At 42.0% G+C, this 12,165-nt stretch overlaps 1 protein-coding gene across 1 annotated transcript in view; it reads left to right on the top strand.

Moving 5' to 3' along the window:
• TMEM241 (transmembrane protein 241) overlaps positions 1-12,165 on the top strand; it is a 255,723-nt gene that overhangs the window by 114,493 nt on the left and 129,065 nt on the right. The window contains exons 12-13 of the mRNA XM_082258680.1: positions 3,776-3,845; positions 4,824-4,917. Of these exons, the coding sequence (XP_082114806.1) occupies positions 3,776-3,845; positions 4,824-4,917 (164 nt within the window). The remainder of the gene's footprint in view (positions 1-3,775; positions 3,846-4,823; positions 4,918-12,165) is intronic.

Genomic DNA, 12,165 nt, shown 5'->3' with positions numbered 1-12,165 from the left:
CCACATCTTGCTATTGGTCCCCTTAATCAATCCATCAATGCTTAAATGCTTTCAGAGAATCTTTTGTCCCCTGCCAGCTGCATCATTTACCTTGATAAATCCCCCGTTGCTGTAAAGATTTATCTTCCTGTTTTATGGGAAGGTTTTGCTAGATGTGTGAATAGCTCTTTTTGCAAGAAGGCATTCGGTTCATCAGTCCCTCCCTAAACATTTTTTTGGATTTGCTATTTGATGTTGTCATTTGTATTTGCTGGGAATTCTACATACACCTAGAATATTACATTTTAATGCTTAATGGTTATAAACTTACTGTGTTAATGTTTAGCTGCAGGTCCTATTGAAGTAAATGTAATGCTTAGAAAACTAATAGCAAATTTTATTTTACATGGGGGGGCGGGATTAAGTGGTTTTATTACTTGTATTTGAAAGTCGTTTTCTAGAGCTTTTGGGGGGTAGACTTAATGAAAACATCTAATACACAGAGTAAATACACGTGAGAGCTGTTTCACCTGTCAAAGAATTTGTTTCCATTCAGTCCTGAGGTTTTCACAACCCCTTCACACAACATAGCCATGTGAATGACACCACTTATGGTTAAAGAAATTAGGTGACCACTGTCTACTCCCAGTCTGCTGATTGGACAGTGACAGACCTACAACACACTGATTGGGTCATCCCTCTTTTCACTCAGCCGTGTCTTCCTATCCACATGGTACTTCTCAGGACATTTGCATGCAGCACACCTGTTTGGCTCCGAGCCCTGTCCCTCTCTCTCCCAGTCTGTGAGGGATCAATACTGGCAATGCCCATTTAGCTTACTCTGGGTTTGCTTTAACATTCAATCCCTCTGAGAAAAACAATTATATGTTAAATATGCTCATATGCTCATTACAGCTGTTAATTAAACTCTTCCCGCCCAGCCCTGGCGTCCCTTTAATAGGGTCTATGCGCATTGGGTGGGAAGGATCAGCTAATCACAACAACTGTGATTGGCTGTCACAGGATATCCTTTCATTGAATGTAATATCATTTATGTATATGTATTTTTTAGATACTATGATTATGCCTGCTCCTGAGGAAGTGAAAATGTTTCACGAAACGTGTTGAGCTTATGAGGCAAACAATTCACCTACAAGCTTCATAATGCATATACTTCTTTTTCATTCATCTTAATTATTATTATCTGGAATACTTCCTTTATTGTCTGCAATACATTATTTATGGTTTTATCAGATTTTATATACATATCTTTGTATTTCTATTCACTGCTGTTGTATTGTATTTGTACAATGATGTTAATTGCCATTCTTATATATTAATAAACACGTGATGTTAATTGATTCTATACTTGTTTTGTGCTTACCAGCATATGTATATGAATTATTATTCACAACATCATGTGCAAACTGGCCACATCTCATACAAAGTCCCAAACTCTTTTTGAACACTATGTGTTCTATATTTTATGTATACATAGGGATGGAGACTCAATGACAAGAGTCTCATATAAAGTCCCATTTATTCCTTATTTTTCCCCATTGCTTCCCCCCCCTTCTTTCCTCCCCCTCCCCTTTATATAAATGTGCTTCATGCTAGTGTCTCTCCTTACCCTATCTTCCCTGTGCACAGCTCAACACCCTCCCGTCCCCTCCCCATGGTAATTGTACTCGCCCATCTAATTGCTGCTGATTATGATCTGTTTTATTGGTCATCTTTCTTGACCCTTCCTAGTAAGTGGGCAGTGAAGGAACCGCTTCCATTAATAGATTGACAACACTGCAATACAGTAAAGCCCTGATCAAATGATACTTTGTTGACCTTACATTTCCTAGCCTAAGACCATATGTGCAGGAGGATATATGGGGGGAAAAAATAGACAGATTATGTTACATACACTAGCTGTATTTGAAGATACATATAGTAATTTTTTTTTTTATGAATTTATTTTCTGTTTGCCTGTAGTTATACTATTTTAAGGATTTCGTTAACTAATTTTGGAAAACATGATCACTTACTGCTACCTGAGAAATGCTAAATTGGTTTTACACAGGGAAATGTGGTAGTTTGTCAATGAATACTTATCACTTTGGTGACATTTCTTTTTACCTGACATAAAAATGCACCCGTCTGTGCATGTTGGCCATTTTCTTTATTACTGCCTAAGAGGTTGTAATGGTTAGTACAAAGTTCTCTCTATTCATCCGCAGATAAATAGATAAGAATGATCTGAAGACTTGACAAAATGTTGCAGTAATTCCAACAGTATTAAGGCCAGATTCTTGGATTATTAAAGCGGAGTTCCGGGCACAAAAACTATTTTTTTTTTTTGTGCCCCTCCGCTAGGTAGAGCTCACCTGAAAAGGAATTGGATAGTTATTTTTTTTTTTTTGTTTACTCCCCTTTTTATTGAAGATCGTAAATACTCACCTATGACAGCTTCCTCCTCCAGCGCCGAGGCTCACCCCGTCACTTCCTGCCTCGCGATGATTCCTGGGAGCTAAACGTCATAGCTCCCAGGAATCAATGCGATGGCACCGGCCCCGCTCGTCATTTGCGGGCGACGCCGCATTCCCCTGCTAAACAGCTTCTGGGCATGCCCAGAAGCTGTTTAGGAATGCGGCGCCGCACCGGAAGTGACGAGAGGGGCCGGTGCAGTGCATTCTTGGACACGAAGACGCGGAAGAAGACAGAGAAGAGGACCGCGCCGGCTTCAGCTGGCCACAACAGAGATGGAAACGCTGTGGAAGAAATTTTCTAAGTAAGTATTTCTTCTAAAAGGTAAGTGCGAACCGGGACAGATCAGAGGCTAGCCATTGTGGAATGTGCTAGCCCTGACTGTCCCGGGGGTATGTTCAGCAAAAAATCGTTTCTCTGCCCGGAATTCCGCTTTAAACTCCTATTCTCACTAACCTGCTTAAATTTATCTAATAAAACAAGCTTGTGCTCACCTGTATGGGTAATACCCTGGAAATTCGTCTGTCTGTCCGTCCGCCCCTACATAAGGCCCCTTTCACACGGGGTATTCTCCTCCAAGTAGATCAGTATAAGATGTGTCCACTGATTCCCTGCGGATCAGAGCAGAGCAGGTGGGTGACAGGTCTGTGTCCACCCATTTTATGCAGAGAAGGCTAGAAGTTGCACCTACAATTTTATTACATTGTAAATGTCTTAGCACATATTTTTAAAGGACTTTTTGACCCTTATCCCTCACCCCTCTGAGTGCAGCCCATTTGGGATAACACCTTCTTTACCGACTCTTTCCTCTGACAAGGTCCCAGGGGCTTCCTTTTCATTCTGCGCATGCAAATCTGCAGCCCCATTCTTTATTTTTGGGTAGGTCATGAGGCTGCCATGAATATGGCTTACACATAGAAATGAAGGAAGCCATAGCTCACATGGGTTATATTAAAGGCAGCCAGCTGGTACCTTGTCAGAGGAGCGATCGCCATGGAGGAAGGTAATTATTATCCCAGGTGGTGTAGGGATTTTTTTAAAGTACAATTTCACTAAGGTGCAGTTGTCCTTTAATGAAAGACTGTAGTACTATTTTAAAAGTTTACATAAATAAAACATAAATAAACATAAATAGTAAAAAGAAAATGTAAAAAAAAAAATAGCAAAGAGATGAAGGGAATGGTAGATAATAAAAATAAATCGTGATTAAGAACTTGTTCTAAACATCCTGATTTTCCAGCAGACTAGAGGTCTTCAAATATCTGTTTTTTGAACTCTTTGAATGTCTTAGTGCTTCATGTTCTGCTTTTTTTCCCTTAAGGTGACCTCCTCAGTGCCTTGGAATTCCCCTTCCTTTATTTCTATCGATTCCATAGTGGGTGTTGTGCCAGGTAAGATTAAAAGTCTTATTCTGTATCAAATTTGATTATATATTTATAATAGATTACTAATAGCTGAACAAGTGACTGTACAGAGGAACATTTCCAAAGCATTGGGAAAAAAAAAAAAAAGTTTCAGTGGAGACCTTTTTCTCTTAGTCTGTTTTGGTATGTACAGTTCTACATACATGTCAGTATTTGAAGAAAAATCATACATTTTTCGAGACCCATTTTAAAAAGCACGATGAACTGTTGCAAGAAGTCTAGAAAGTTGACGTTCTGTAATATATAATTTCTATTATACTGTCAGATTTCCATTGTGATTGTGTTTTAAAGATGGCCAATACATTATACAATTTCCTTATTCAATTTCCTTTAGATTTATCTTCAATAATGTAGTACAAGGGCCTGCTTAATTGCATACAAATTGAAAGTGTTTAGATTTGACCTCTTATTATCTGGTTTTGGTAAATCTAAAGGAAAATTGTACTAGAAAATTGTGTAATGTATGGCCAGCCTTGGCAGCTAAAACACACCGGTAACCAGTTATTGCAGCAGAGGAAAAGTCAGGTTAAGAATCTGACTGTGCTATCTAGAATTGCAGTATAAATCTGAAAACTGTCTGGACAGTAGAAATCATTGGGCAAGTAGAAAAAAATAAATAATAATTACAAAAATAAATAATATGTGTGTATGTATGTATGTGTGTGTGTGTATATATATATATATATAGTGTATGTATGTGTGTGTGTGTGTGTATGTATATATATATATATACAGTATATACTCTGTGTGTTTTGGATGCTTGCCTGGAGTCCAGCTTGAAGCTGGCCCGCTGCATTTTTAAGGTCCTAGATCGATATAAACACAGTGGTACATATGTATGCATGGGTTTCAGATCATGAAGGCTAAAATACCGTTGTCTTTAATTCAACTGATCTGACTAGACTATCACAGCAGTTTTACTTGAATTATGTATTAATCTTTCAGCGGGATTTTGGGTTTCGTGCTGATGCTGCTATCTGTAAAATTGAGGAGCAGTCTGTCTCCTGCACATCACCTCTCCTGGACCTTCTTAGCGAAGGTAAGCGACTTCTATTTAGAATTCTTCTAGAATGAAAAGCCCAGGAGGCACAGCTAGCTTTGTCTTTCCTCTCATCCTCTGTGCAATGGTGGAAAGGGCAAAGGGTCTTGTGATTCTTGGCTGTCCAGTAGTTTCCAATAGCTACAAGTGTGAAAATGTCAACAGCTCAGGTATGAGCTGTTTACAATTTTTATAGCAGTGGCTGGCGTTGCTGTCACCAGTGTATGTCCGTCCACATAAATTCTGGTGTGGGAGTGACATTCCTTGTCCGAAGAGGTGCAATCACACAAGGAGCATTGAGTTGATCCCCTCCTACCATTTACTAAGCATGCTGCTGGTCTCGAAACACACTGTACCACTAAAATACATGTGCCATCGGGCCTTTGATGCAAGTAACAATGGTTCTGTTACTGGCAATGGCCCCCCAGAAGTCTTCTGCAAAGCTGTGTGTTGTCACTGGGATTCCTCCCGGACTCTCCAGCACTTGCCACTACTGCATTGAGCCACACCTATACACTTCCACCTCTGCACTAGCCAGTGACCAGGGCCGGCCTTAGGTGTTCAGGCGCCCTGTGCGAGCTAATCTTGTGGCACCCCCCCCCCCATCCTCACCCCTAGCCCCCTGGTCACCTAAACATATACAAAGAGGTAAAAAATATTTGTAACAAATGAGAGAGAGATGCAGGGGATGCTGCATGGTACAGGAGATGCAGGGGATGCGGCATGGTACAGGAGATGCAGGGGCTGCGGGCATGGTACAGGATATGCAGGGGCTGCGGGGATGGTGCAGGAGATGCAGGGGCTGTGGGCATGGTGCAGGAGATGCAGAGGCTGCATGCATGATGCAAGGGCTGTGGGCATGGTGCGTGAGATGCAGGGGCTGTGGGCATGGTGCGTGAGATGCAGGGGCTGTGGGCATGGTGCAGGGGCCGCGGGCATGGTGCAGGAGGTGCAGGGGCCATGGGCATGGTGCAGGAAATGCAGGGGCCACGGGCATGTTGCAGGGGCTGTGGGCATGGTACAGGAAATGCAGGGGCTGCAGGCATAGTGTAGAAGATGCAGGGTTGTGGGCATGGTTAATGCAGGGCTGTGGGCATGGTACAGGAGAGGCAGAGACTGTGGGCATGGTTCAGGAGAGGCAGAGGCTGCGGGCATCATGTATCCTGGACAATCTCCTGTACCATGCCCACAGCACTGCATCTCCTGAGGAGATGCAGGGGCTGCGGAGGGGTTTCACTTACCGTTTGGTGAGGCACCTTGGCTTTGCATTTAAAAAGAGGCCAACATGTCACCGCGCATGCGCCGTCTGCCCGAGAATAGCCAAGCGTGTATGGTCTTTACCGAGTGGTGGCGGCGCATGCGCAGTGTACCTGTTGGGCCAGCCACAGACATTTTTGTTTTTTCAGTTGCCGTTGCCGCAATGCTGCATTGATCTTCAGCCAGCCCCAGGGCAGGGGGACTTGCCCTGGCAGCGCCTGCTGTGACTTGTCGAGTCTTGTCCTGTGAGTAACTGATTGCGAGCTGTGATGGCCGCAGGGCTCCCCTGTTGCCCATGGCACCCTGTGCGGCCGCACAGCTCGCCCACCCCAAAGGCCGGCCCTGCCAGTGACGCTGCACTTGTGGAACCGCACTTCAGCACTCAATGAGCACTTATTCACTCACTGTCGCTGCAGTGTTGCACTCTTCCATATTTATCCATTTTAACAAACATAAACAATTTTGCTAGTGTGCATTAAATCTAAATGTCTCTTTTTAAAGCTGCTTCCTAGCTCTGTAGTTGCCTTGAACTGTGTAAATGTGTGATAAACACCTGCCCATGCATTTTGCAGCCATTTTAATCAGTTTGGGGGATTCATTTTGGTAATGCCTGGAAATATGCTTTAAATGTGCCCCCCCCCCCAAACTTCCGAGTTGATACCTGGCAAAATACCTGTCATCAGCCCCACTCCTGAGTTTTTTGCTGTGCGTTTACTTTGTATGTACAGTTCCCGCTTTCTCAGTCAAAGAAATTCTTTTGAACAGAAAATATATACTTGTTTATTAAGTGTAGTATCCATGTTCTGCTTTATTTAATGATGGTTATTACTGTTGCACAATTATGCTTGAAACAAGATTAGTCATACAGTGCCTTGCGAAAGTATTCGGCCCCCTTGAACTTTGCAACCTTTTGCCACATTTCAGGCTTCAAACATAAAGATATAAAACTGTAATTTTTTGTGAAGAATCAACAAGTGTGAGACAGTCATGAAGTGGAACGAAATTTATTGGATATTTCAAACTTTGTTAACAAATAAAAAAATTATTCAGCCCCTTTACTTTCAGTGCAGCAAACTCTCTCCAGAAGTTCAGTGAGGATCTCTGAATGATCCAATGTTGACCTAAATGACTAATGATGACAAATAGAATCCACCTGTGTGTAATTAAGTCTCCGTATAAATGCACCTGCACTGTGAAAGTCTCAGAGGTCAGTTTAAAGCGCAGAGAGCATCATGAAGAACAAGGAACACATCAGGCAGGTCCGAGATACTGTTGTGGAGAAGTTTAAAGCCAGATTTGGATACAAAAAGATTTCCCAAGCTTTAAACATCCCAAGGAGCACTGTGCAAGCGATAATATTGAAATGGAAGGAGTATCAGACCACTGCAAATCTACGAAGACCTGGCCGTCCCTCTAAACTTTCAGCTCATACAAGGAGAAGACTGATCAGAGATGCAGCCAAGAGGCCTATGATCACTCTGGATAAACTGCAGAGATCTACAGCTGAGGTGGGAGACTCTGTCCATAGGACAACAATCAGTCGTATACTGCACAAATCTGGCCTTTATGGAAGAGTGGCAAGAAGAAAGCCATTTTTTAAAGATATCCATAAAACGTGTCGTTTAAAGTCTGCCACAAGCCACCTGGGAGACACACCAAACATGTGGAAGAATGTTCTCTGGTCAGATGAAACCAAAATCAAACTTTTTGGCAACAATGCAAAACATTATGTTTGGCGTAAAAGCAACACCGCTCATCACCCTGAACACACCATCCCCACTGTCAAACATGGTGGTGGCAGCATCATGGTTTGGGCTGCTTTTCTTCAGTAGGGACAGGAAAGATGGTTAAAATTCATGGAAAGATAGATGGAGCCAAATACAGGACCATTCTGGAAGAAAACCTGATGGAGTCTGCAAAAGACCTGAGACTGGGACAGAGATTTGTCTTCCAACAAGACAATGATCCAAAACATAAAGCAAAATCTACAATGGAATGGTTCACAAATAAACATATCCAGGTGTTAGAATAGCCAAGTCAAAGTCCAGACCTGAATCCAATCGAGAATCTGTGGAAAGAACTGAAAACTGCTGTTCACAAACGCTCTCCATCCAACCTCACTGAGCTTGAGCTGTTTTGCAAGGAGGAATGGGCAAAAATTCCAGTCTCTCGATGTGCAAAACTGATAGAGATATACCCCAAGCGACTTACAGCTGTAATCGCAGCAAAAGGTGGCGCTACAAAGTATTAACTTAAGGGGGCTGAATAATTTTGCACGCCCAATTTTTCAGTTTTTTATTTGTTAAAAAAGTTTGAAGTATCCAATAAATTTCATTCCACTTCATGATTGTGTCCCACTTGTTGATTCTTCACAAAAAAATACAGTTTTGTTTGAAGCCTGCAATGTGGCAAAAGGTCAAAAAGTTCAAGAGGGCCGAATACTTTCGCAAAGCACTGTATGTCCTATATTCTGAACATCTACTTAAAAAAAAAAAAACTTCAGGTTTTTTTTTTTTTTTGGTATTCTTTAAGTCAGTAGCTACAAATACTGACTTTCAGGCTGGGTTCACACATAGGCAAATTGGATGAAGGTTTTCCCTACATCCAAATCGCATGACAGAAGTGTCTGTGTGTGACCTGCAGGGTTTGGTGCATGTTTCTGGTATGATTCAGGTGCGAATTCAGGCTAAAATGCAGACCTGATTCGCACCTGAACCGGTGAACAGGGGCGCACCGGACCCCAGATAGAAACTTGCGGCCAGCCATGTGTGAACCCGGCCTTAAAAATCAGGTATTGTCTTCTCGCAGCCAGGCTTCCTGAGGAGCCAACGCCTGCTTCCCACTGAGCTTGCTTGTGCAGGGCTTTGGGGGGGCATGGCAAGGGACGGCATCCTTACCTAGGTGAGGATTGCAGAAATGAGAGCAGCTACTGATAAAAAAACTGCACCCTTCTTCCCTCCACAAAAACCTTGTAACAGGCTGGTAGAAGGGAGCGAGCCAGCAGGATTTTTTGAGTGAAGCTCTACTTTAAGTAAATCCGTCACAACTAACCTTCCCCCTGGCCAAATTCTTTACTAGGCAGCCTTCAGGGGTTATTTTTACCTTACTTACCACTTCCGCTGGTAACTATTGATAATACCTAAAATTATTGCCAGTCTGGCAGTGAATGGCACAACCCACAATGGACAATGCTGGCCCATGGTTATTGGCTGCCTTGATTTAATTAATGCTGTACAGTGGCCAGTTATTGGCACCTTGGTCCCCAAGCACTTCATTTTGGAATTGCCATGATATCTTGTGTACTTCCCCACAGCTCAGAGTACCAGCAGTTTTAAAGAACAGCACTAATGATTGGAGCAGTGGGGAAGTGACTGTAAATGTAGGTATTTGATGGCTGGTGGAGGGGGAGTGGTGGGAAAATTGTTTTCTTGTGACAGGTTTGCTCTTAGTCATATCTGTGCATATTTATTTAACAAGGAATGAAGCAAAGTGCAAAATTTTATAATAACCATTCAGAATTGGCATTAATAGTCTTTAGTACCAGTATAATATAAACCCAGAGCAGCTGCTGCGGGTTCTGTACTTCCTGATTGCACATCTGTTTAATTTATGAACCCCCTGTGTCTGTTATGTTGTATTAAATTTCATATACTATACATAATAGCTTTATGTCCTAAGAGACATAAACTTTTAGAATCGCTGGGCTCACCACTAAATATACGTATACTCTGCTGAATTGTAGTTACTGTAACGACAGCATATTTTGATCCAAGCAGCAGTAATTAGATGTTGAAAATTCTGAGCCTTTTGGGATTGTAATCCTCTTATGATTTTCATTACTTTGATATTGTCCATACACAGTAAGTGGCACAGGGCAGACACTTCATGTTCTAGCGGAATGTTCTCAGATCCATGGGAAATAATGATTCCCTTTAAAGGACCTGCCACTATTAATTAAACAAAAAGAAAAATGTTTATTTGAAACCTTTCACCTTTACTGCCGGTTCACGCTGATCCGACTTGTAAGGCGACTGACAAGTAGCTTCCAATGCTGTGCAATGGAACCGTTCTAGAAAAAGGTTCCTGCACTATTTTTTGGCAAAGTCGGAGTGACTTGCATTGACTTCCATTATGGGAAGTCGTTGCAAGCCGCGCCGAAGTCACGCTGCAGGGGCGACTTCATTAGTCGCCCGAAGTCGGGGCGACTTCGAGTCGGATCAGTGTGAACCGACTTTTAGAGTGATATTTGGAATGCACTTCCAGAAGTGTTCCCTTTTTGGTTGCTGCAAGGCAAGTGAAAGTCCGTAACTATTATTGATGAAACCGTTGAGTCCAAGTATTGTGTACTATGCCATTATTGCAACTAGGGGATTGAATGCTGATGCCATCCATTTATTTGGAAACTGGATTTTGTCCCTCAAGTGTTGGCAGATCTCCGTTGAGTATATTCAAGGCCTGAATCCCTGGAAAGCAGCTGTGTTTACTAATGGTGGCTGGTGCACATTAAAGGTGTCAATTCATAAGGATATAGACTTCACGGTGGACTTAAACTTTTAGGACTTTTTTGTTTTTTATTTGGGACTTTTTCTTGGCACATTATCATTGGAATTGTTTGCATATCATTTAGATTGTGTTGCAGTACTGAAATTGTTTTTAAGACAACACAACATATTTCTAGTTTATTACATTTTTCTGGGCATTAGGATGCATTAACCAGTTCTGGACCGGAAGTATTTGCCCCCTTAATGACCAGGCCCTATTTTGCGTTTCGGCACTGCGTTATTTTAACTGAAAATTGAGCGGCCTTGTGACACTGTACTGAAATAAAATTAATGTCCTTTTTCCCCCCCCCCCCCACAAATAGAGCTTTCTTTTGGTGGTATTTGATCACCTGTGCAATTTTTATGTTTTGGGCTATAAGCAAAAAAAAGTGCAACATTCTAAAAAAAAAAAAAAAACAATATTTTTCATATTCTGTTATATAACATTACCCAAAAAAAAATTTAAAAATCAAAATATTTCATCCTTTTAGGCCAATTTTGTATTCTGCTATATATTTTTGGTAAAAAAAAAATCGCAATAAGGGTATTTTGATTGGTTTGCGCAAAAGTTATTGCGTCTACAAACTTGGGGAAAGATTTATGTCATTTTCATTTTTTTTTTTTTACTAGTAATGGCGGATCTGCAATTTTTAGCGGTACTGCAACATTGTGGCGGACAATTCGGACCCCTAACTGACATTTTTGACACTTTTGGGGGGGGACCAGTGACATTACTACAATAATCAGTGCTAAAAATATGCACTCTTACTGTAATAATGACACTGGCAGGGAAGGGGTTAACCTATGGGTGATCAAAGGGTTAATTGTGAGCCTAGGGGGTGTTTTCTAACTGTGGGCGGAGGGACTTGTGAAATGATCATAGAGACCTGTGATCCTATACAACAGGATCACAGGCGCTCTGTGATCATTTCACAGAGAACAACGGGGTCGGCTATGTTTACAACAGCTGACCGTCCTCTCTCAGCAGGAAGTGATCGCGGGTGCCCGGCAGCAATCGCGGCCACCGGTCCCATGGATCTGAATACCCGCTGCATAGTGGGGGCGGAAACGTGCTCGCACCCCAGCACCTCTCCCGCACCAATGTACCTCTACATCGTTTCGCGCAGCCGAGCCAGCCTGCTGCAGTAAACCTGTGGCGGGTGGTCGGCAAGTGATTAATGTGCAATTGCGCCTAAACGCAATAAATTATTCTGGACATTAGGATGCATTAATGTGCAAATGCACAGAAACGCACCTTAATGCGCTTTTTTCTTTTCTTCCCAAATATACGTCTACTGGCCACGCTTATGTTTTTTTTCAGCATGCAAAAATGGCTGTTTGACTACCTGTTTTCTGCCAAATATTGAAACTGTACTTTTTGGTTAAAAAAAAAAAAAAAAAAAAAGGTTGAAGATAAAGCAAACAAAAGTATACAGTATGTAGCATATAA

Source organism: Pelophylax lessonae, assembly GCF_965119305.1.
Source record: "Pelophylax lessonae genome assembly, chromosome: 5".
In the NCBI taxonomy this organism is placed as follows: domain Eukaryota; kingdom Metazoa; phylum Chordata; class Amphibia; order Anura; family Ranidae; genus Pelophylax; species Pelophylax lessonae.
This window is presented reverse-complemented; position numbering and strand designations above follow the sequence as displayed.